The 25,931-nt window shown below is 36.7% G+C and overlaps 2 protein-coding genes across 4 annotated transcripts; both read right to left on the minus strand.

Moving 5' to 3' along the window:
• Positions 1-465: 465 nt before the first annotated feature.
• Positions 466-7,686, minus strand: LOC107803873 (pyruvate dehydrogenase E1 component subunit beta-1, mitochondrial). 2 transcript variants are annotated; one of them, XM_016627668.2, is made up of 15 exons: positions 7,579-7,686; positions 7,256-7,334; positions 7,077-7,139; positions 6,904-6,984; positions 6,568-6,594; positions 6,388-6,450; positions 6,205-6,291; positions 4,923-5,048; positions 3,887-4,020; positions 3,722-3,794; positions 3,575-3,640; positions 2,845-2,883; positions 2,619-2,743; positions 2,360-2,474; positions 466-843 (listed from the first exon to the last, which is right to left on the minus strand). In XM_016627668.2, exons 2-15 carry the CDS (start codon positions 7,304-7,306, stop codon positions 790-792), a joined length of 1,104 nt encoding a protein of 367 aa, XP_016483154.1. In that variant the 5' UTR covers positions 7,307-7,334; positions 7,579-7,686; the 3' UTR covers positions 466-789. The 2 variants fall into 2 exon arrangements, with proteins under 2 accessions (XP_016483154.1, XP_016483160.1); XM_016627674.2 differs by having other exon boundaries at positions 7,444-7,580.
• A 2,211-nt stretch (positions 7,687-9,897) lies between these two features.
• LOC107803848 (uncharacterized) lies at positions 9,898-12,351 on the minus strand. Of its 2 annotated transcripts, none has more exons than XM_016627641.2 (3): positions 11,801-12,351; positions 11,654-11,724; positions 9,898-10,252 (listed from the first exon to the last, which is right to left on the minus strand). In XM_016627641.2, the coding sequence occupies exons 1-3, from the start codon at positions 12,288-12,290 to the stop codon at positions 10,109-10,111; spliced, it is 705 nt and encodes a 234-aa protein (XP_016483127.2). In that variant the 5' UTR covers positions 12,291-12,351; the 3' UTR covers positions 9,898-10,108. The 2 variants fall into 2 exon arrangements, with proteins under 2 accessions (XP_016483127.2, XP_016483135.2); XM_016627649.2 differs by having other exon boundaries at positions 11,654-11,715; positions 11,801-12,345.
• Between the last annotated feature and the right edge of the window lie 13,580 nt (positions 12,352-25,931).

The raw sequence follows: 25,931 nt of genomic DNA on the forward strand, positions 1-25,931 counted from the left end.
GTCACCTCTATTTTGCCCTGCTTTATAATTTACAATCCTAAATATAATGTAAATACCACCCAAAAGAAGTGATCTATAATGAAGATATTTATTCAATTTCATCATCAATAAACAAATACTATCGAATGACCCAAAATATGACAATGTTTTAGATATAAAAAAGTTCTAAATCTGACTGAAGTATTTTTTCTTTTTTCCTGGAAATCTGACTTGATAATACTAAAGTTGTCATTCGATTTAAGTCTATAATGATGTTTCTTAAAAAAATTATCACTTGGCTTATACTTGAAACTCGTATTTCTTTTGCCCTGTTTTGATACATGAATGAATAAGAGAAAGGAGCAAAAGCGTCTCGAGAACAATAAATAAAAGTGAAAAAGTTATATCGTCTGTCCACGTAGAGTTGGTGTTCCCTTGAACAATTTATAGCAACAACAACAATTGAGATACGACTGGACAAAGAAGGAAAAAAAACAGTTGCATTAGATTTTGATACTTCCCAGAACGTATGTATTTTCTGATAGAATGTTTTCCTGAACGTATCACAGAAATTTTATTCTCGACAAGTATTATATCCTTGTATGTTGAAATATATGGCGGCAGATTTCCTCTGCTAATTTAGTTTACAGTTTAGCTGTTTCTACAGTCAACTAAACTTTCCAGAAGATGGCAAAAACAGAAGCATCCACTCACAGGCGGATAAAGAATCGATATCCACAAAAAGGAGTTAAATGCCTGGAACAACAAGACCTTGTTGGACCAAAGCCTAAGCAGCATTTGGAACTCTAATTAGGTACTTGATCGGTAACAGGCCCTCTTTGCTGCGCGAACAATGTCTTCTACCTGCATCAGAAAATTCAAATACTTCATAAGGAAACAAAAACCAGTTATCAAGTTTCAAATGCAATTCACCGCTAAAAGATGGGAAGAAATATTAGCTATGCGGTTATTCATTGTTTGTTTCAAGTAGTACCTTCAACTTTCATGCACATTGTTTGCAATTTGTATGGACATGATATATGGACTTTCATATAATAAAACTGAACTCTGGTGGCTTGTTACTCTTCTCTATCTTTTTTCTACTTAGGCTGATACAATGTGAGGCATATTGCAATATTCGCTTGGTCAGTAAATCAGTCAATGATGTCTCAATATCATATTAGTAAAGATGGGAATATGGATCATTGTATTCATTCAGCTCTATCCGGATCAATTTGATACTAATACTAACTAATGCCTTTTAAAGCAAGTTAGACATCCACAAAATCATTACATGTATCACTACACTAACATACAAGTCCCTAACCAGACTAACACTAAGAAAGTTCTTAGAAAACACCTGACCTAGTTTAAGTGTAATAAAAACAACTAAATTTTAATAGTCTAATTCCAACTAGTTGCCTATATAGATCTTTTACTTCGATTATATTCCAAGTTCACATTGATCTGAGAAATTATTAGCTCTTTTGAGATAATTTTCTCCATGTGATTTTAGGTTTGCCTCGTTCTCTTTCAGAAACTTCCAACTGTCGAAGTACTTCACCAATGGACTGGTGCATATAAGAGGTATAAGTAGGATATGATCAAACCATTTAACACATATCTAGGATGTGGTCATTTTAATCATGTCCAATGTTGTATAAACCCACATTCATCTTAACATCTGCAGTTCTTTGACTTTATCTTGTGTATATGCTAAGGCCCCAACATCTACACCAATATAACATTGTTGGACAACCGTTTTGTACAACTCGCACTCATTATTTAGCAACATAGTCAAAACCTATCTACCCTGAGCATTGGACCTCTGAAAACTTGGCTATCAGTAACCCTCATTGACAAGCAAGAGATATTATTCTTGGATGCTGCATTGGCCAATTGATCCTAATATGTCCTTCGGCCAGTTCATCCTCTTGCCTGAGTGCATCAGACCCTAGCCCTTCAACATTATACAAATGTTTAGAGACACAGAGAGTTTAATGCTCAGCCATGTTGGGATCATTTCTTTTTTCATCCAGTTAATATCCATATGTACCAATTTGCAATCACAATATCCATAACTATGTTACATGGACTTGTTTATGGTACGTATCCTGCACACGTGTGTATAAATATCTGGTACCGATATGCAGAGTCTTTTGCTAATATTTAATGTATTTTCGAGAATCCGCATGACCCGTGCATCTGCACATCCGTTCGGCAGAAGTACATCAAGGCAGGGAAGATATGAAGAATCTATGTAATATAGGCCATAACAGAATCATAAACTACAAAGGACCTAATGAAACCACCAATTTGTGATTAATTAAAAGATAACAAACCCAATGGGTGAGAGCTAAAGATATCTTCAACGACAAACCTGTGGAACAGCCATTCTTTCAAGATTTGCTGCGTATGGCATAGGAACATCAGCACCTGTTATCCTCTCAACTGGTGCATCAAGATACGCGAAGCTCTCCTCAACCACAGATGCACTAGTAAAATTAGGAAAATATAATCAGTAAGTTTTACTGAAACGGAAAACGGAACAAAGGAGCTCAAATTTTTGGTGGGTTAGGGAGGAGGGTTTGAGTTGTGTGTGAATGGGTTATGGTCTAAGACTGTTAAAAGAAAGTAACCAGATCTCAGCGCCAACGCCATGTTGTGGGAATCCTTCTTCAACAGTTACAAGTCTGTTGGTTTTCCTCACAGATGCATTAATGGCGGGTCTATCAAGTGGTCGGATCGAGCGCAGATTTATAACCTGATTACAGAAAAAAAATGACAAGTGAAAAGCTGGAACTTTTTATGCATACTAGAAATAGTATAAAAGAACAAAACTGGACATGAACTCAGGAGTCATACCTCAGCACTAATTCCTTCCTTAGCAAGAATTTCAGCAGCCTATAAAAGTTAATATGTTATCACGCATAGAATCGAAACAAGTATAACTAAAGACAAGGTCATACTATATATTGTTTATGCATCAACATCAAATCCAAGCAATATTATTATCTCCTGTGAAATTCCACTCTAGCAAACTAGCAGATCGTAAGTTGTATGAGACTATTCTTCGAATATTAAGGGCATTTGTACTAGGATCTAAACTTCAGCAGCTACGAGTGAATACTTACTAATTTAACACAATCCAAGGCTTAACATATTATTTTACTTATCAAAAAGAAAAAAAAAGCTTAAAACAATCCAAGACGCAGAGAAAAAAATAAAAGCTAGTTGCTCAAAACCAGTCAAATTCAAGCCATCTTCAAGTCCTGAAACAGAAGGAATTCTGTGTGAATCAGAAAGGAGATAGATGAATGACACTTCAAAGTTGAAAGCTGTCAAATGATTCAAGACTTGCGATAATAGTCCACAAACTCATAAAGAAAAATCTTAGATTCAGATAGAACTAGCATTGCTATCAGGTATAGATACCCTTCTACTGTCATGCGCCTCATCGGTTGGAAATAGTTCTTCTGGATTCATTAACCGTCTTTCCATATTCGGAGAAACCGTCAAAATTTTTGTCATGGAGTATGCTGCTCGAATTCATTCAGAAATGGTCCAAACACTGCTAAGGAAAATGACGACAAACCTGAAGAGCATAGCCAACCATCTTTGAGAAGGCAGTGATTGTCACATCCTTTCCTTTGCGTTCTATCTGCCAATGCTTGTAAAATAAGGAACAATAGCCCATAAGATGATACAGAAAAAACAATGTAATACACCTGGATCAACTTGCCTTAGCTTTTCCGATGGGAAGACAGAAACTAGAATCAAGAGCTTCTGCTGAAACAGGGAAAGACTCGCCATATCTGCATCATGAAAGCCAACCATTGAGGATAGATTATGAGAAGGAATAAAGAAAACAACAGTTTTCAATAACTTAACCAGTAAAGCAACTCACAGCAATTCATTTTCTAGAAACACAACCGGATCGGGATCCCTGATAGCAGCTTTGAGCAAGCCACGAGCATCTTCGGAAGAGTATGGAGCTAGTACCTTTAATCCTGGACAGGAACCAAACCATGCTGCATAGCACTGCAAAAAAAAAAAAAAAAAAGGACCATAGAACTTTATGCAATAGAAAAGTGCTTGTGGCACACACAGTGCTGGAGGTTGAAAGATAACTTCAACGACAACTTTAAATAACTGACTAAAACAACCCAACAAAAACAAGAGAACAGATCCAAATATGCCCCTGAACTATGAGAAATGGTTCATCCATGCCCTTTACCCTTAATGAGAAGCTTTTATAGCCAAACAAATGTTATAGCCCCACAAAGCTTTTACCCTTTACGCTTTTAAGACCACAAGTTTCAAAACTTTCTTTTTTTCATAAACTTCGTGCCGAGTCAAATCACGTCAAATGAATTGAAATGGAGGGAGTATCTAATTGGATTGATTAGCACCAGAATTTGCCACATGTCCATCACATGGCTAAATATTAAACCCACCCTTTTTATTCCCTTCCCCTTTTACTACCCCACCCTTTTACCCAGCGCTGGTGGTGATTCTTTGAGAAAGAAAGAAAAGAATGGAGGGGCCTGTATCAGGCTCGAAGGCCTGAAGTTGTCTTAGGGACTGCTCCAACAGTAGGAAAGTGGTCCTGTCAGTATTCAAAACCCCTTAATCACATCTTGTGCTCCAGCAATTCCTTAGCTAAGTTACCTTGCAGTGCACCAGGTGGTAGTTAAAAACCATCTCCCTGCCTACTAACCATCTTCCTGTCCACTAATGTAATTCATACCACGTGCCATCTATATAAGAGTTATTAACTAAAGCCAACAACTTTAAAAAACAATCCATTCAAAACAACGAAAGGAGAATATTAAAGAATCTAGAGTATCAGTCTTGTCTACTTCTGCCTATTGGCTCCACTTAAGAATCAATTCCATCAATGAACATGGTGAGCACATCATGTTTTCAGTTCATAGATATACCTGAGAGTGTTGGGCACCGACACCAGCTGCAGCACCATTAGGACCCCTGAAAACAATGGGCACAGATATCTGGCCAGCAGACATATAATTTGATTTTGCAGCAGAATTGATGATATGGTCAATTGCCTGCAAAAAATTAGAGAAAATACATTATGCATGTGGTCGGGGTTAAAAACTATAATATAAAAACTATGCTATAGTGAATTTGCGGGAACCCACCACCTCATATGCTTGTCATATTTGCAGACAGGAGATGTCATGATCTTATTCTAGGTCTCCTATAGACACGTGTTCATAGACAGGTGAAGAAAGGATGCTATTTGGTCAGGGAGACAAATATACAAGAACTCAATCTCCCAAGAAATAATAGTTGAAGGAAGAAATTTCTACCTGTCTTCACAACAAGTCCCCTACAGATATAATCTAGTCGGCCACCAAATAGTACATCAAATGATCAACAGCTATTTACAGTTCCAGCCACTTAGGTATTAGCTATAATGTAATGCATCAAACCGTAAATATTCCTGGACCTTTCAATGTAAACAAGGTCCCCATCGACTTCCTACTTTACATGGGTGTGTGAAGACATTGCTTCAGAAACAAAGCAATCTCCTACTGTCCTTTGTTTTAGATGTAACATAAATTTAAGCATGGAAGTCATTGTCACTATAGTTCTTTCCCAAAAAGTCATTGTCATTTATAGTTTTGTGCATTAGGTGGCTGCTCGCATTTTACTGATTGAAGTAGTAGCGGCTTGCATCCCCCCCCCCCCCCAGAAGGAACACCATATTAGAACTACTAACTAAACTCCAAAACAATCATACACAATCCAAATTGTTTGCATGCTTTGCTTAAGATAATCATTGTCAATCGACCTCCCAAAAGTTCACATCATATTGATGGTGTCACGACCCAAGTCCATGGCATGTATTGTCCGCTTTAACCCAACAGACCTTACGGATTTGTACCTTGGGCTACGCCATCATCGAGCCTAAAAACGCGCGTACCATGTGAACTTGTGCTATGCCATTCAGATGTGGGATTCGCCTAAGGTGACATGTGCCCCATTCTTCAGAAACTTACCAACCTAGAAGCCTGTCAGTTCTACTTGACCCACCCTCCGTCATTGGCATTCACAAATGGGTACCGTGAACTCATTCAGACATAAAATACATATGGGCTTTGTTCAATGACATTGTTGGATGATCTTCGAGTAAGAACAAATAGATCAATAAATATTAAAAGAATAAACAACAATTTTAAATGAGAACAGAAGTTCAACCTGCATGGAAAAGTTAAATGTCATGAATTCGATTATGGGCTTTAGACCATGGTAAGCTGCACCAACTCCAATTCCAGCAAATCCAGCCTAGGAAAGAACAAAAAATGGTTTAAGTGCTTTATCATATATGTTCAAGAAAGAAAGGAGCAGCAGCAGTTTCATAATTGAAGCAGAAGGAACAACCTCAGTAATTGGTGTATCAAGAACCCTTTCCGGACCATATTTATCCAGAAGCCCCTTCGTAATCTAAAAAGAAAAGAAGAAAAAAGATGTTCAGGCACTAAAAAAGATGATCATCAAGGGCAAAGAATGCATGATAATAATGCAAGACTTGAGAAGATAGTGAAAAGAACCATTTCTGACCTTATAGGCTCCTTGGTACTCACCAACCTGAGTAAACATAACACGGATTAAGATTTCCTTTTTTTGATAAGTAAATTAAATAACACATATCAAGATTAAAAGAAAAACATTATTAGTGATAAATATTTGCAGCAACAATAACTATGCCTCAGTACCAAACTAGTTAGGTCGGCTAATATTTGCAATAACACGGCATGCCACGACAATTAAACCTCAATTCCAAACTAGTTAAGGTTGGCTACATGAATCTTCTGTATCAGTTCTGCTCAATTTGGGCCCATTTCACAGATAAAGTTTGCATTTTAAGAATCTTTAAGCAAAAAACTTGGATTGTACCTCTTCCCCCATAACAAAGACCTTAGGATCCGCAGACATTTCTTCATCTAGAGCTGAATTTAGCGCGTCGCGCACTGTCATCTACAAAGAGATTAAATGCTTTCTCCATCAACAACATTAAACAGTAGGCAAATGCATATAAGAACAAATTTAAACAGAACAAAAAGAATCACCTCTTTAGCTGACGAAGAGTAAGTTCTAGATGCAAATACCCTGCTTCCCATCAAGAACTGATTCTGAAATAGTAAATCCAAATTCATCAATTTTCTTTTTTTTTTTTTGTCAGAAAAAGATATCAAAGTCGATCCACAAGAAATACTCCAAAAAGAAAAAAACATTAATTGATTCTCACCAAAGCAGAAATCTTTCTGCTGGCCATTGTTCGACCTATGATTCCAGACATATCAGCCCCTTCTTAGCTTATCAAAATCCTAATAATAATAGTAATAATTACAAATGCATATAAGTCAAATCTGCTTGAGGAAAAGCAGGATGCATATAAACAAACTCATATATTGATCAACCAAAACATACACATACAGGGTGCATATGCATCCATAGGATAACAATAATCTCAACAAATTGCCAAAACTGGATCTGGGTTTTAGTTATTACTACTATTATGATTATTAGTAGTATTATTTTTGGGTGTGGGTTTGTTGAAGGGTAACGAACCTGTTAGGCGCTTCGTAGTGGCACAGGGCGCAAAGAATAATAGAAAAGTATGCGCTGCCAAAAGAACCCAAAATGGACAAAAGCGTTTTCCTATTTGTTTGCTTACCTTATATAAATGGATATAAATATATAAATTGATAATATTATTGGCGGCCTTCTCAATAGCCAACGAGAATACTACATAAGAATTGTTGTGGGACCGTCTTATAACCTGTTTCCAAATTCAAAAGCACTTTTTCAAAAAAAAAAAAATTCTTCTTAAAATTGTAGTGTTTAGCCCAGCTTTTAGAGGAAAAAAAATATTTTTGAGTAGAAGCATAAACAGTTTTGAAGTAGCATCTCTCAAAAAATACAAAAATACACTTAAAATTATTTTTTAAAAACTTGATCAAACACTAAATATGGCTTATAAGTATTTTTCAGGTTAATTACCAAAATATAAATTGTTTCTCGTCAAAAGTACTTTTGATAAAAAATATTTCTCAAAATAAATTGATTTTTGGCTTGGCTAGGCAGGTTATTAATGTGGCTGCTGTGAATATTAACCATTCTCCATCTAATTTCTTTTTCATGATATTCCTCCCCACCATTTCCCCGTCTTTTTGCCTTTTCTTCCTTTCCGGTTTTTGGGCTCTTGGGACTTCTGAAGGGTTACTATTGGACGTGTAGATGTAGCATTGACTTATGATTTTCTTTCTATATAAATGGTTTAATATAGTACATTATTATTATTATGACGATGAGTTTATGAGTTTATGAGTTTTGAATTTTAAAATAAAGATTATTAAATTATGAATAAATTATTTATACATATTAAACGGATTTTTAAATAAAAATACAAGATCTGAATAAAAGTTATAAGATTCTACCGAACTCAAAAGTAGAATTGCAGGCCATTCTCGCGTCTTCTCATGAAAATGGTAAAATCACAATTTTTAACCTTTTTTTTCTTTAATTTATCTATAACGCACATTTCCTCGAGTCTTATTTTTCAAGTAAGACATCTAAGTAGGACTCGGGCGATAACATGGCGATCCTAGATAACTTGGGCAGAATGGAAAATATTGAGGATGACCCGAATTATCTAGAGGTCTGTTGACTTGCTCCAAGTCCAAGAACGTTCAAGGGATGCACACTAAGAAGCTGTATGATTTTCAACAATTGACTAGAAGATGTTTAGAGAGTCAGAATACATGTTTGGAGTCTTGAGAACTGATTAGAAGATGTTTAGAGAGTTACTTTGAAGATTCATGCAAAGAATACCATGTTTGGAGTCTTGAGAATTAAAGTATCAAAGATCCCAACACAACCCGTGTGACACGGTTTCACCAACCATTGGCTACGGTTCAAGAGGGCCCTGAAGAGGTGAAGAAAACAAGCTTTTGGAATTCGACAAGGTTCAGAGGTGTAACACGATTGGGGTTACGGTTTGGCCTGGCGACCTGTTTTGGAAAATTAACTTTGGAACTTTTTTCCATTGTATTTATAATAGACTAGGGTTATTTCATTAGCCACTTAGCATATTTTGACTTAAAAAAGTTCTTGAGAGAGATTTGGAACTTCTTGGTTGTTCGAGTTCGACTTTGGATTATCTATTTTCAAGGATTGGATTCTTGACAAGTAATCTTCTCCTTCCTTTATATCTAGGGGTTCTACTTTGTTGTTCTTGGGAGGCGATCAGATAATTTTGATTTTTGCTTGAGACATTCACCTAGGGTTCTAGATTCCTTCTCTATTTCATTATTCAGACTACTTTCGATTATCTTAATCAAATATATCATTAGTTTGCTTTAATAATTGTTATTCTCATATTATGTTATTTTTGTTTATAGCATTGCAAAGACATTAACAAGATGTAGTCCGTTAGGTCCATGGATAAAATTGTACCTGTCCATGCATATGAATTTCAGCACGTGCTCATAATACGGATCTTTACATAAATAGCAAGTTAGATATATTATTTATTTATTTTAGTCGGAATGCATAAATTATACACTCATTATACACGATTATTCACATAATTATACATAAATCATACATCTATTATACATCCGTCGGGTTATATTTAATTTAAGTGGTTGATTGAATGGCTATTTGGATTAATTCTTCCTATGGCCGAAAGCCCAAATGGTGCAAAGTACAGTTTTCACTTCTTTCGATCCTTTTGAGAAATGGGAATTTAGTCAAATTAAATTCAATCTAATTATGGAATTGTCCCAAAAGAATGATCTGCTTAGATTACATGAGTCAAAGAATTTAATTTTCCGTGTGAGATTCACATTGTGAAAATTCTACCAACTTAATCCAAAACCAATAACATCACGTCTTGTTAATAGTATATTTGAAACGTCTAACAAAACAGGTAGAAGTGTATATAAGAAAGGAAGGAAAACAACAAATATAGAAGAATATTTTGTTTACAAATAAATTCAACGTCTGTTCTTTTTGTTGAAAGGTTACACTTCAATTCTCAAATTCCCATTAATTACACGAAGCCTGTGGAGGTGTTGTTCCCTTCTGCATGATATGATCAAGCTGGATGATGAGTATTGTGGTGGTGTGTGGAGCGAGTTGAAGAGTTAGACGATGATCGAACATTCAACAGGTTTCTTGGTAGTACATTTCTAAAACTCTTCTTTCTTATTTCCTTCTTTTCCTCCTTGACCACACACTCCTGTAGGAAATATGAGGAAGTGAGAGCTAGAAAAGAAATAAAACGGTGGTGAATGCATGTTGAGTTTGATGGCAGTCAATCTTTTGGTCTATTAAGCCAATATATAAAGTAATATGTATTATATTTATGATTACATACGAATGTTATAAGTTTAAATTAACTAAATATTAATATGAGAATCTTAGTAGCTCAATTGGTTGACTACATGAACTTTTGTCTTCTTGGTAAAATTTTGATTTCCCACCTTGTAATCCCTTCCCCTATTTCTCCTACCCCAATTTTCTCATTTCTAAAAAAATGAAATGAATATTAGCATAACTCAATTAGTAGAATTTGGAAGCCAACTGATTTTGAATAAACGGACAATTGCTACCACTTCTAATAGCAAAATTAACACGTCTATCACAATAATTAAGGCACGCAGGTGGGGAATGATGAAAATATTTTACATATTTTGAAAATGAATAGCTATCAATATTCTTATTGAAATAGGAAAAATTATATCTATTTTCTTTTTAATATAAGTGTATACGGGTAAAACAGAGCCCACTGAACACCTCGATTTTCCGGTGAGGCAAACAGAATAGGAACGTGACCGCAATAAATCGGAGTCAGAGCGAGGAGCCCCTCGTATCGGGGTCGGGCAAAACACCTTTCCTCGGGGGTATCGGGGCCATGTCCTCCGGGTCTTGTTCGAGGATCAAGATTTCGGAAAGCATTACCAAACAGTTGCACACGATTAACAAATGGTCGTGATGTCCGTGCCCAACCGGATATCGCAGCGTGAATCTCGGTCCGTATCGGCAGAAAATCAGTGATTAGCAAAATAAATTTTCTTTACCTTTCTTAGAATTGTACTTAGGGTAAAACTCCCCTACTATATAAAGAGGGAAGCTTATTATTCACGACGAACATTGCAACACGCATACCAAGACAATTTATTTCAATTCTCTTTGTTGTTAAAAACTCTTATTTTTGTTCTTAAGTTCTTCATAAGTGCTAGCTTGGAATCGAGGGCAGGTTCCTCATTGAGCCATCAACCGAGCTCGGAATTACTCTTATCATTGGTTTGGCCATTTATTACGTTCTTCATTTGCTTAATCTAACGTCATTAATCACTCGTATTGAATTAGTCCACGTATCCTTAAAACCACATATAAATTCAATTGTTTTCCATTTTTTAGGGTAAACAATAAGCTATGAATTTGTTCTTTTAGTTAAATATAATGTAGCTTTTTTCTAAAAGAAAAAGAAATGAGGCAAAAGAAGGTAACAGATCTCAATTTTACGTAGGGCCATGATGGCCAATGTATTAACGCAGAAGGAAATAAGGAAAGATAATATGTCAAGCCCTTTATAGTTGAACAGAGATAATTGTAATTTGAAATCATATGTGCCTACCTTTGTTGATGATATGGTAGCTGCAACTGGGGTTATGTCCTTCAGGCCAACCTTGTTATTACCTGCCGCAACTAGTACTTAATCATTATTAACAGAGAAAAGATCGATAAATAAGAATAAAGCTAGTCAATTTAAGATTATACATACCGTCATTCTTGTTGCTTTCAACATCCGTATCGGTGAAATAAACCCTAAAACTTGGTGAACTAGGGTAAAGATCACCATCTTCCTCGTCAACACGAAGCTTATTAATGGCCCTCAGGTCGTCGTCATTATTATCATCCTTCTCTCCTCCATTTTCTTCATTTTCATGCACTCCTCCTCCTTCATTATATTTTTCCTCTTCTTGAACAATTGCCATTATTTTGGCAACCCTTTTTTCATTAGACCCCTCAGAGGTGACACAACTCATATTGTCATCACATTTTGGAGCAGATATTGAATGTCTATTAATATTTGCATGATCTTCATCTGGTATTTCATGCATCAACAACAATGGTTCTTTCTTTGAAGGGGTGCATTCTTTGTGCCTCCTTCTATTGGGGAAATTGGGGAGGATCCTGTTAGGTGTGGCGACGCCATTGGCATCTATCTTGGAAACGCCACAACCCATTCTAAGAATTCTGTAAAAGGGCATTTCTCAATTCCTTTCACAAGGAATTGGGAAGGCAGGCTCAAAATGAATGAAAGGAAAATGTAATAAAAGGTGGGAGAACCAAAAAAAAAAACTTATCCCGGTCCGTTGAATGCACCAACCAACAAATGCGTAACATGTGTATTTTTTTTCACATTAACTTTTATCAATTAAATTTGGTTAAATTAAGCTAAACACAAATTTACGAGAACTTCAAATATTAAAATAAAGCACTTTTAAATTTCTCAATGAACACTCAGGATAAAGAAAAGATATTAATTAAAATTAAACAAATGAAATGAAAGTCAAATTAAATCATAACTCATTATAAAGCTGGCTGCTTTAATTGTTTAACATTAGTCCTAGATTTCAATAATTAGCCAACTCGAAGATTTGTACTGTTTGAAGATGAGGTGTTACTACGTACTTTTTAAAGAGGCATTCCAGGAAATGCTGAACAAGGTGAGGTTAATACATGAATTAGATGGGAATAAATTCTCACAGAAATAATATTCACGGTAATAACATCGGAATAATAACATAGTTTCGAGATACAGTAATCAACAAAAATAACAACAAGAACACAAAGATTTTAACGTGGAAAACCCTTCTGAATAAGGGAAAAACCACGGGCCCGAGAGGAGCAAAGTAATCCACTATAATGAGAAATTTTATATTTCGTAATCTCGAGTAAATATTCCAAGAACCACTATACACTCAAAAGAAATAACCTCTTTTGAGATTCTTACTTCACTACAATAACGCTCACACTCTATTTATCCTATTTTTCTATCTGTAAAATACTTGAAGCTTTGTTTCTTCTGTGTGTCTAAAGAATGAAGCCGATACATCTATTTATAGGAAGTGGCCTCACTTTCAACCAATCAGAAGCTTGCCTCGTTGCAACTTGCCAATTTGATTCTTGCAAATTGATATCAAAAGCAAGTTTGGCCAAAACTTGTTTTGGTTGTGTTACAACCTTTTTTTATTTTCTTTTAATGGGTGTGGACCCCATCATTAGGTACTTCAAGAAATGTTGAGGAAATGATTTTCTACACTAATTACTATAAGAATTTTATTCGTAAAAGAAGGATAATCGGCTTTTCCTAAATTTTCTCTACCTATTTCAAGTCATTTGCGTTCATACTTAAATCAATTTCTAAGGAAGACGGAAAGGAGACCAGTTACGTTGAAGTTGCAGTCTTTCCTTCGTTTGTATTCCCGTCTTTCTTGTGAGGCTAAAAGACAGGAATAATCCCTTGTTGTCATTTTGAACCATTGAAATAATTTTGTTTAGTAAACCAATCTATGGTTTCAGCTGAAGACGTCTCTTGGATTGTAAATTAATCTTCAAATTGAAAAGCAATCAACTGATCATATGGTGAAAGGCGAGGAAGCTCAAGTGAGCTAACCTTAAATATATATATATAGAGAGGTTACTCAAAGAAGGAGGTGGCTATAGTTTACCCGAAATTTTGTATAAACGGCTCTCGCGATGGAATTCCAAATATGGGATAATGTATTTCCATAAGCTAGAAGCGATATCGTAGCTACGATATTTATGAACAAGATGGCGGGGGTTATAGTTTTCCCAAATATTCATTTCGGTAAGTTTTTGTAATGACCCGACCTGTCATTTTGAGTATTTGCATTCCGTTAAATTGTTTGAAGTCTTGAGTAGCTTCATATGATGTATTATGACTTGTGCGAATCGTCAGTTTTGGTTTTCAGGTGCCTCGGAACGGATTTGTAGAAATGAATCTCATGTTAGAAGCTTTAAATTGGAAGAGTTGACAAAGTTTGATTTTTGTCTATTTGGCCTCGGATCGGAGTTTTGATGGTTCTAGAAGGTCCGGATGGTAATTTTGGACTTGGGCGTAATCTCGAAATTTCATTTGGATGTTTTTAGATGGTTTCGACACTATTTGGCAAAAGTTGGAAATTTGAAGGTTTGGAATGTTCATAAGTTTGACTGGGAGTTGACTTCAATATTATTGGGTTCGGATTATGGTTCAGGGAGTTAGAATAAGTTCGTTATATCATTTGAAACTTGTGTGCAAAATTTGAGGTCATTCCGAATTGATTTGATATGGTTCGACACGAGTTTTGGAAGTTAAAAGTTTAAAGGTTCATTAAGTTTGATTTGAGGTGCGATTCGTGATTTTGATATTGTTATGTGTGATTGGAGGCCTCGAGTAGAATCGTGTTATGTTTTGGGACTTGTTGGTATGCTCGGACAAGGTCCCGAGGGGCTCGGGTGAGTTTCGGTTGGGTTTCAAACAATTTTAGGCCATGCTGTTTTTGCTGGTTTCTGCTGTTACCTGTTGCTTCTGGTGTTCTTTGTGATTGTGAAGGTCCAACCACGATCGCGAAGTGTATTTTGGTTAGCTGTGAATTTGGTCTTCGCGGGCGCGATATATGAAACGCATTCGCGAAAGGTAATCTAACTGTGTTCCCCGTTTGCGCTGAAGTGTCGCGTTCGCATAGAGTTGAGTTGAGGAGCGGGGAGCTAGCTGAAGGAAATGTCTTCGTGTTCGCGAAGTAGTAGCCGCGTTCACGAAGGTCTGGATCTGATGTGCATCGCGTTCGCGTAGAGTCTTTTTGTGGCGGTGAGATTTTGTTCATTGTGAACGCGATGGTCTTCCCGCATTCGCGAAGGGTATTGCTGGAGCAGTGTTATAAAGTACTCTATTTCTAAAGTTTCGGACATTTTATCATATTTTGAGTTATGGAGCTCGAATTTGGATAATTTTGTAAGCGATTTTTACTACGTGGATTGGGGTTAGTGTTTGCTACTCGGTTTTGATTATATTCCGTGATTCCATCTTCGCTTTTGGCATTTAATTGATGATTTCAAAAGAGAAATTTGGGGTTTTTATCTAAACTTTCCTAAAATGAATTATTGAGTTTTGAATATCGATTCAGAGTAGGAATTGAGTGAAATTAGTATGGTTGGACTTGTAATTGAATGGATTATCGGATTTTGTGAGTTTTGTCGGGTTCTGAGGTGCGAGCCCGGGTTTGACTTTTTAGTTGACTTTGAGTAAATGTGTTAAGATTCGACCTTTATCGTTTGGGTTTACTTCGTTTGGCATTATTTAATGATTTTGAGTTGCTTTTGGCTAGTTTCGAGCCGTTAGAAGGATGATTTGAGCGGGTTGGCGCTTTTAGTTTATCGATTTGGCTTGATTGAGGTAAGTGTCTTACATAACTTTGTTGGGAGAATTTTTCTTACTAATTGACCTTGTTTGCTACATGCGGGGGTTATGCATATATGAGGTGACAAATCGTATATACATGTGCCAGGGTTAATCATGCTCAGGGGTAAAATATACAGTTAATTGTTCCTTGCAGAATTATTTGACCTTTTTGTTTCATGTCTTACTTGACTTCTAGATTACTAAGAATATGAAATGAAATGCTAGAAACCAAGATTTAGCTTATTATAACTTGATTAAAATATGACGACTTTTTGTGAAACTATTGATTTGTTAAATTCGGTCATCACTATGCTTAATCACTAATACATCGCTACGACCGTTATTCTTGAGATATTGGATTCTATACTTTAGTTGAAGATCGTTTTTGAGACTTGTTGAAATACTTGAGCAATAAGGTTCTTGATGTTTATTGAATTGTTATTGGCTTGAAAGATGTGATTGATGTTCATTTGGAATATTCGCTTAATCACTCTCCGTGATGATATTCATGCTTCCTACCTTGCTTGTTATTGATATACATGTACTTGGTGAGGAAGAGTGTAAAGCACGAAGAGCGATGTTGTACCATTGCATATACAATATCATGTGAGGAAGAGTGTAAAACACGAAATGTGATATCGTGCCATTGCATATACATTATCATGTGAGGAAGATTATAAAGCATGCATGGTGATGCCGTACCATTTTATTTACATTATCATGTGAGGATGAGAGTAAAAGCACGAAGGGTGATGCCGTACCATTTTATTTACATTATCATGTGAGGAAGATTGTAAAGCACGCATGGTGATGCCGTACCATTTTATTTACATTATCATGTGAGGATGAGAGTAAAAGCACGAAGGATGATGCCGGGCCATTTTATTTACATTATCATGTGAGGATGAGAGTAAAAGCACGAAGGGAGATGCCATGTCATTTCATTTACATTATCATGTTTTTATATTATTATGTGTTCATGGCACGAAGAGTGTTTCCGTGCAGGCGAGGACGAGAGACATGCTTTATGTGGTGATATATTTTCTTTGTGTATACATTCATGCCTTCACCTTGAGTTGTTATTGTTGCACCTATATTTTCTATGTGACTTATCGTTGTTGTTCTGTCTTTGTCCTCTATTTCAATTGTTTCTATATTGTCCATGCCTGCTATCTATTTAATTTGCAAATATCATGCTTTCCTTCTTGTTGTTATATCTACATCCATGTCGTTTCTCATTTATTGTACTTTCGTATAAGCCTTCTACCATGTTAGTTATTCATGCCTTCTATTTGTTTAGCTTATAAAGATCATGCTTTCCTTCATGTTTGTTATATCTATATCTAACCCTTCTACTATGTTAGCTAGTGAAATTTATGTTTTTCTACCTTAAATGCTATCATTACTTCTATGCCTCCTATCTTGTCTGTTATCGTTACCCATGTGCTCTGCGTTGTTCGTTATTTCTACCTGTGCATCTCCCACTTTATCGTTATTGTTATTGGCATTTCTTTCACCTGATTGGTATTGTTATACGTATGCTTGGTAAGGAAGAGATAAATGCATGAAGGGTGTTGTCGTGCCAATTGATTTGACTTACATTCATATATTTGGTGAAGATGAGATAAATACACGAAGGGTGTTGTCGTGCCCATTTGATTTGATATCTTGAGTACATTTCTCATACTATGAAAGTTATGAATTTACTACCGTGATTTTTTCTGGTGATTCTTTTACTGTTTCGTATATTTGTTCTTGTACTCGTCTCTGTTATATTTTAGTATTGTTCTATTGCTAGTCTACTGCACATGTTATATCAGTGAGTATATTTTAACTAAAAGCCTCGTCACTACTTCACCGAGGTTAGTCAAGATACTTATTGAGTACATAAATTCGATTGTACTCATACTACACTTCTGCACCTTGCATGTAGATCTTGGAGCTGAGATGTGGTGGATGAAAGAAGCTGGCCCTGAAGATGTTCTTGCCTCCCGGATGCAACTATCACTTGTCCCTGGGTAGTTTTAGAGTTGAATTCTATTTATGTATATTTCAAACAAAAGTTGTATTTATTTCATATCAGATTTTGCACAAAATCCAGTCTTAGTAGCTCATGACTTGTACTACATGTCCTTGTGATATTGTATGAAAATGCAGATATGTCATTTATTGATCACCTTTATTTTATTAAACTTGTGTTAACTATTAATTGGCTTACCTAACAAGTTGGGTTAGATGCTATCACGACTGATGGATTATGGGTCGTGATTAGTTGGTATTAGAGCACTAGGTTTGTAGGTTCTACGAGTCATGAGCAAGTGTCTAGTAGAGTCTTGCAGATCGATATTATGACGTCTATACCTATCTTCGAGAGGCTACAGGGCATTTAAAATTTTTTTCCTTCTTTCATTCCTTATCGTGCGGCCTTGTTTCAACTTGAAACTTGCGATTTTGATTCTTTCTATTCGTTCATATGCGATATTGCACACTCGGTATCAGCTATGCACCGACAGTTTGTGACACTGTTAATGAATTAAGAAGGGATATGGATGCTTGATTATCGCCGCGAGGTGCTGTCTAGTCTCGGGAGCAGATGTAGTGATAGATCTTTCAGTCGTTCATTTATAGTACGAGGCATATTCTTATATCTGGTTGGTAAGCACAAACTTGGGAAGACTGGCTGGTGGCCTAGTTGTCGTGGTTATGGTAGATTCATGGTAAGGTGTTGATTTGAGTCCAGCCAGTGGGTTATCTCCTGCTTGATGAGTTTGGATCTTGTGTTTCGTATGAGGTTTCCATTTGGTGGAATGCATTATTATCATTTCAAGGCATCTGAGGGAGTTTGCCTGACTATTGCAAGAATGTGTATGCGCTTGGCAGAGTCTTCAGAGTGTTCTACAACCAGTATCACCTGAGCTTATGAAGTTTTCACCTGATTAGTAGTGCGGGATCAGGGCAGCTATAAAGGTATGGTACTATAGATTACCGACGATGTGTTCTATGGCTTCGAGCTAAGTGGGGGAGTCCGCTATTGACGATCGAATTGCAGGATCATGCATTGTATAAATTTCTGGGCTGAGGGATTGCTCGGTTGTTTCTTTGAATAGTCATGTGCTGGTGAAGCGCGGGTTGCTCAGTGCGTATTGATTGTGTACTGGAGATCAGAGTAAGGTAAAAGGCTAATGAGAAGGTTTTGATGAGTTCCAGATCATATGTGGCATCTAAGGATTCTTGAATTTATGTATAAGTCTTGAGGTCGGTAGTAAATGGTGATCGGATCTGCGGTATTTCTATGTCAAGAATGATTCCACGTGGCAATATTGGAGAGATGCAAGAAATGGCTTCGGATTCGTAGAAGGTTCCTTCAGAGCGAGCATATTGGATTAAGTTACTTTTGGGTTGGCAGTCTGTGTGACTAAGTTATGTTAGAGGCAATCAGTTCTTATGACTCGATTATGTGTTAATTAGTTCTGAATAATTCACCATGGTTATGGCACGACCCGAAGTTAATATTTTCTACAGGTATAGAAGCTATATTGCGTGGGTTAATGTTCTCCTAGATTGAGTTGAATGAAAGATTCTCGGTTGATGAGATGTTCAATTTGCTTGTGGTTTAGAGTTGATTATGAGATTTTAGTACTTTCACAAGTTAGCATGTTAGTGGCGGTGCGCCGTGTGGGGTTGAAAGCTGCGAGTTCAAGGTTGCAGTTTAGTTTTGAAGGAAATGATATGAGTTCTTGATGAAATAGATGATTTCGGGTGTTTAAGAGAATGCTGGCACTATCTGATATTGCCGGGGGAGAGTGCGCCTATTGGCAGGTGCATTGTGTTTTGACTTGTGGATTTTTCTATAAGATGATGGAGTATGAGTGACGTATCAGCCATTTGAGTAGCGGTGTTGAGATCAGATAAGGAGATTATGGTATTCATGAGGTTCAAAGACTGGATGTTCTCGTTGACAGATTATTCCTTGATTGCGAATTGTGAAGAAATGCTGAGGATTGGATGATTGATGGTATGTTTTATAGAAAGGTTACTATGGACTTTTGGAAGGTTATTTACCTGTTTGGGAATGATCGGAATTTGGTTTGGCGATTATTTGTGAGCCTAATGAGAATGCGTATTTTGTATCAGATCGGATTTGCTTGCTCTTGCACAACTATTACTACATGTATATCATCGGGCGGAATGGATGTTATTCGCGCCTTGGTCTATGTTATGTGTTTCTCTATTATGCTGTGATGGGTTGTGAGGGTTACATGATTTTTTGCATGCATATTGTAATTCCGTTGTGGACTTAGGGCGTTATGGGCGAGATAACCCTCATGATGATGACTTTCTTATTGCACCATAGTTGTGCTTGTTTTTCTCAGTATTGTTTGTGCCTAATCATCTTCCACAAGTTATATTTGTGCACTCTATCGTGCTTAATATTGAAGCATATGTGATCAGTGAGACCGAGCATTATGGCTCGAGGGGTACCTTTATGTTGATTGATATGATTGGATTGGGTTGCGCTCTGCAACAGTACTGTGATAAGATGTAACTTTTGCTTTCACTTTATTGAAAATAGTTCATAGGATGATGTTAATATTACCCCATATGCTTAACTTGCTTAGTAGCCTTCTTATTTAACTTTCTTACTATTATCTGCCATATCTGAATTTTTACTTGTTTGGTGTACGGAACCGCATTTTGTGGGGCTCCATATGGTTTTTGGTGAGACTTGCCAATTGGGCTGCTTGTATTGGTTGAGATGATGCTTCTAGACCTGAGATTTGCACTATCGTATTGGGATAAGGAATGTTAGGAAGAATAATACCATATTTTCGCTAAGGATTTGGGCAATGGCCCTGGTAGGACGAGTGAGCTTATTGGCTTATTGATCAGATGAGTGGTTAATAGATTCTGCATGTTTCTTTCATCATCAACAGTGTACGAAGGTTTTGAACGAGGTTTTATTTGATATGAGGTTTACTACCGGTACCAGATTTGCTTTTGGACAACTCTGGTGGTCAGCAGTTATGGTTGTGAGTATCTGAGTGATGTGGTATATCATGTGATTACATCTTGGGTTATGGTTATGGCTTGATACAGTTTGTTCAGACTTATACAATGTGTAGATATGAGATTCGGGTCTTGTATTGAATTCTGGATATTGAAAATTGGGTTCTAAGGTTTACGGACTAAGGTTGAAGTAAGGATCACCAGTTATGTTGTGTTGGCAGACTTATATGGAGCGGGGTAACGTGGGGTCACCCCCGGGTATGTGCATGGTAAGGTTACACCGAGATTTTACGGCCTTGGAATGACTCTTGGCACGTTTGAGGATGAACATATGTTTAAGTGGGGGAAAATGTAACGACCCGGCCGGTCGTTTTGAGCATTTGCATTCCGTTCAGCTATTTGAAGTCTTGAGTAGCTTCATATAACGTATTATGACTTGTGTGAATTGTCGGTTTTGGTTTTCAGGTGCCTCAGAATGGATTTAGAAGAATGAATCTCATGTTAGAGGCTTTAAGTTGGAAGAGTTGACTAAGTTTGACTTTTGTATATTTGGCCTCGGATCGGAGTTTTGACAGTTTCGAAAGGCTCGGATGGTGATTTTGAACTTGGGCGTATGCTCGGAATTTCATTTGGATATTTCTAGAAGGTTTCGGCACTATTTGGCGAAAGTTAGAAATTTGAAGGTTTGGAATATTCATAAGTTTGACCGGAGTTGACTTCGATGTTATCAGGTTCAGATTTTGGTTGTGAGAGTTGGAATAGGTTCGTTATGTCATTTGAAACTTGTGTGCAAAATTTGAGGTCATTCCGAGTTGATTTGATATGGTTCGGCATGAGTTTTGGAAGTTGAAAGTTCAAAGGTTCATTAAGTTTGATTTGAGGTGAGAATCATGATTTTGATATTGTTATGTATGATTAAAGGCCTCGAGTAGGTCCGTGTTATATTTTTGGACTTGTTAGTATGCTAGGACAGGGTCCCTAGGGGCCTGGGTGAGTTTCGGTTGGGTTTCAGACCATTTTGGGCAATGTTGTTATTGTTGGTTTCTGCTGTTATCGGTTGCTTATGGTGTTCTTCGTGATCGGGAAGGTCCAGCCGCGATAGTGAAATGTATTTTGGTATGCTGTGAATTTGTTCTTCGTGGATGCGTATATGGAACGCGTTCACGAAAGGTAATCTGACTATGTTCTGTGTTCATGCTGAAGTGTTGTGTTTGCATAGAGTTGAGTTGAGGAGTTGCGAGCTGAAGGAAATGTCTTCGCGTTCGCGAAGTAGTAGCCGCGTTCGCGAAGGTATGGATCTTCTATGCATCGCATTCGTGAGGTCTATGCTGCGAACGCGTAGAATATTTTTCTGGCGGTGAGATTTTGTTCATCGCGAACGCGATGGTCTTCCCCCATTCGCGAAGGGTATTTCTCGAGTAGTGTTATAAAGTACTCTATTTCGAAGGTTTCAGACATTTTATATTATTTCACCACATGGATTAGGGTTAGTGTTTTCTACTCGGTTTTGATTATATTCCGTGATTCCATCTTTGCTTTTGGCATTTAATTGATGATTTCAAAAGAGAAATTGGGGTTTTTTGGTTAAACTTTCCTAAAGTAAATTATTGAGTTTTGAATATCGATTCGGATTCGGAATTGAGTAAAATTAGTATGGTTGGACTCGTAATTGAATGGGTTATCGGATTTTGTGAGTTTTGTTGGGTTCCGAGGTGTGAACCCAAGTTTGACTTTTTGGTTGACTTTGAGTAATGTGTAAAGATTCGACCTTTATCGTTTGGGTTTTCTTTTTATGGCATTATTTGATGATTTTGAGTTGCTTTTGGCTAGTTTCGATCCGTTTGAAGGATGATGTGAGCGGGTTGGCGCTTTTAGTGTATCAATTTGGCTTGATTGAGGTAAGTGTTTTGCCTAACTTTGTTGGGAGAATTTTTCCTACTAATTGACCTTGTTTGCTACATGCGAGGGTGATGCATATATGAGGTGACGGGCGTATATGCATGTGCCAGGGTTAATCATGCTCAGGGGTAAAATATACGGTTAATTGTTCCTTGAAGAATTATTTGACCTTTTTGTTTCATGTCTTACTTGACTTCTAGATTACTAAGAATATGAAATGAAATGCTAGAAACCAAGATTTAGCTTATTATAACTTGATTAAAATATGACAATTTTTTTTAAAATTATTGATGTGTTAAATTCGGTCATCACTATGCTTAATCACTAATACATTGCTGCGACCGTTATTCTTGAGATATTGGATTCTATACTTGAGTTGAAGATTGTTTCTTAGACTTGTTGAAATGCTTGAGCAATAAGGTTCTTGAGGTTTATTGAATTGCTATTGGCTTGAAAGCTGTGATTGATGTTCATTTGGAATATTCGCTTAATCACTCTCCTTGCTGTTATTCGTGCTTCCTACCTTGCTTGTTATTGATATACATGTGCTTGATGAGGAGGAGTGTAAAGCATGAAGAGTGATGTTGTACCATTGCATATACATTATCATGTGAGGAAGAGTGTAAATCACGAAGGGTGATGCCATGTCATTGCATAAACATTATCACGTGAGGAAGAGTATAAAGCACGAAGGGTGATGTCGTGCCATTGCATATACATTGTCATGTTTTTATATTATCATGTGTTTATGGAACGAAGGGTGTTTCCGTGCAGGAGAGGACGAGAGACATGCATTATGTGGTGATATCTTTTCTTTATGTATACATTCATGCCTTTACCTTGAGTTGTTGCTGTTGCACCTATATTTTCTATGTGACTTGTCGTTTGTTGTTCTGTCTTTGTCCTCTATTCCAATTGTTGCTGTGTTGTCCATGCCTTCTAACTGTTTAACTTGCAAATTTCATGCTTTCCTTCTTGTTGTCATATCTTCATCCATGTCGTTTGTCATTTATTGCACTTTCGTATAATCCTTCTACCATTTTAGTTATTCATGCCTTCTATTTGTTTAGCTTATATAAATCATGCTTTCCTTCATGTTTGTTATATTTATATCTAACGCTTCTACCATGTTAGCTAGTGAAATTTTTGTTCTTCTACCTTAAATGCTATCATTACTTCTATGCCTCCAATCTTGTCTGTTACTGTTACCCATGTGCTCTGCGTTGTTCATTATTGCTACCTGTGCATCTCCCACTTTATCGTTATTGTTATTGGAATTTCTTTTACCTGGTTGGTACTGTTATATGTATGCTCAATAAGGAAGAGATAAATACACGAAGGGTGTTGCCGTGCCAATTGATTTGACTTACATTCATATATTTGGTGAGGATGAGATAAATGCACGAAGGGTATTGCCGTGTCATTCGATTTGATACCTTGAGTACATTTCTCACACTATGAAAGTTATGAATTTACTACCGTGATTTCTTCTAGTGATTCTTTTACTGTTTCACATATTTGTTCTTGTACTCTTCTCTGTTATATTTTAGTATTGTTCTATTGCTAGTCTACTGCATAGGTTATATCAGTGAGTATCTTTTAACTAAAAATCCTCGTCACTACTTTACCGAGGTAAGTCAAGATACTTATTGAGTACATGAGGTCGGTTGTACTCATACTATACTTCTGCACCTTGTGTGCAGATCTTGGAGCTGAAATGTGGTGGATGACGGAAGCTGGCTCTGAAGATGTTTGTGCCTCCCGGATGCAACTACCACTTGTCCCTGGGTAGTTTTAGTGTTTAATTCTATTTATATACATTTCAAATAGAAGTTATATTTATTTCATATCAGGTTTTGCATAAAATCCAGTCTTAGTAGCTCATGACTTGTACTACCAGTCCTAGGGATATTATATGGAATTCTAGTTATATCATTTGTTGATCACCTTTATTATATTAGACTTGTGTTCACTGTTAATTGGCTGAGTTTTACCCATTGGCTGAGAAATAAGACATCATATGGGGTAATCTATAACTTTTGACCTTAGGGTCAGGCCACTTGACCAATGGACAAACCTTCTAGGTCAAACGTCAAAACATTTTACCCATTGTTAAACTTGAAGTTCTGCTCATAGTCAACTGCTTGCCTTAAAAGTCAAAAGTTCAAGAGCAGTTACTTTCAAGGTCATTTATATCATTGACCTAGTTCGATAAGCAATAATTTCGTGGCAAAATTAACAAAATTTAAAGAGTAGCCTCAAAAAAGGCAAGGTGCAAATAAACTGCAACATTGTTCTTGATCCATTTTTTAATGTTGATTAGAAGTGTCCCCTTATTTTTGAGGTCGGGTTAGGTTACACCCTTCTTAGAATGGTTGAATCAGGCCAATCGTGAGTTGATCTAGCCCAATTTACACAATGATAAAGGAAACCGACGATATACATTATAACCAATAGGTGTAGACATGTCAATTACATTTTTTTTAAATATAGTGTAGTTTAAAATTTGAAATTACTACATGATCTTTACCTCGCTTTAAATCGAATGAAGGGGGGGGGGGGGTGATGAAGTTTTACCTTACATATTTTCATATGAAAGAATGATGAAAGTGGACGCTTTGCAGCTTGCATTTTATTGAGTAATTTTTACCTTTCAAAATTTTGTACTTAAGAATGATGAAAGTTGGGGGCTCCTAAGTCTTGCTGCTATTAATGCTGATAGAAAAAAAAAAGAGGGACGAAAGTGAATTCCTTTACATACCAAGAAACCTAAAAGAATGGGGTGATTATGCGTATATTCTTTCCTTGCTTCTTCCCCTACCTCTCCTTTTTTATCTTTTTCTGACTTAAAATTTTTACGAACTTTTATGTAATGACCCGACCGGTCATTTTGTGTATTGTAGTCCCGTTTTCTTATTTATGGCTTCTTCCATTCTCGTTTGTAGTTATGTGACTTGCGGGGTAGTTGGTCTGGTTTCGGAGATGTTTCGGAGTGAATTGGGATATTTAGTCCCTAAGTTGAAAAAGTTGACCAGAGTTTGATTTTTGTGTAGATGACTCCGGAATAGAGTTTTGATGGTTCCAATAGCTTCGTATGGTGATTTTGGACTTGGACGTATGTCCGAATATTGATTTGGAGGTACGTAGATTGGGTTGAGACTTTTTGGCGAAAGTTTAAAAGTTGAAGGTTTGGAAGGTTGAGAGGTTTGACCGAGAGTTGAATTTATTAATATCGGGTTCGGGTTTTTGTTCCTATAGTTAGAATAGGTCCGTTGTGTCATTTGGGACTTGCATGCAAAATTTGAGGTCATTCGGAGTTTATTTGATATGTTTCGGCATTTATTTTAGAAGTTGGAAGTTCATAAGTTTCATTAGGCTTGAATTAATGTTTGATTCATGATTTTGGTGTTGTTTGATGTGATTTGAGGATTCAAGTAAGTTCGTATTGTGTTTTAGGACTTGGTATATTTGGATGGGGTCCTAGGGGCCCCGGGGGCATTTCAGATAGTTGTCGAATGATGTTTTGGACTTGAGGAAC

Source organism: Nicotiana tabacum, chromosome 21, assembly GCF_000715075.1.
Source record: "Nicotiana tabacum cultivar K326 chromosome 21, ASM71507v2, whole genome shotgun sequence".
Classification (NCBI taxonomy): Eukaryota; Viridiplantae; Streptophyta; class Magnoliopsida; order Solanales; family Solanaceae; genus Nicotiana; species Nicotiana tabacum.

What these genes read in the sequence shown, in the direction of transcription:
- LOC107803873 (XM_016627668.2), bottom strand. Translation starts at nt 7,306, where the DNA reads ATGTCTGGAATCATAGGTCGAACAATGGCCAGCAGAAAGATTTCTGCT. An exon ending in ACTCTTCGTCAGCTAAAGAG is followed by an intron (nt 6,985 to 7,076) that starts GTGATTCTTTTT and finishes ATCTCTTTGTAG; the next exon opens with ATGACAGTGCGCGACGCGCT. An exon ending in TTCCCATCGGAAAAGCTAAG is followed by an intron (nt 3,641 to 3,721) that starts GCAAGTTGATCC and finishes AAGCATTGGCAG; the next exon opens with ATAGAACGCAAAGGAAAGGA.
- LOC107803848 (XM_016627641.2), bottom strand. Translation starts at nt 12,290, where the DNA reads ATGCCCTTTTACAGAATTCTTAGAATGGGTTGTGGCGTTTCCAAGATA. An exon ending in TGAAAGCAACAAGAATGACG is followed by an intron (nt 11,725 to 11,800) that starts GTATGTATAATC and finishes ATTAAGTACTAG; the next exon opens with TTGCGGCAGGTAATAACAAG. An exon ending in CTACCATATCATCAACAAAG is followed by an intron (nt 10,253 to 11,653) that starts GTAGGCACATAT and finishes TATTTCCTACAG; the next exon opens with GAGTGTGTGGTCAAGGAGGA.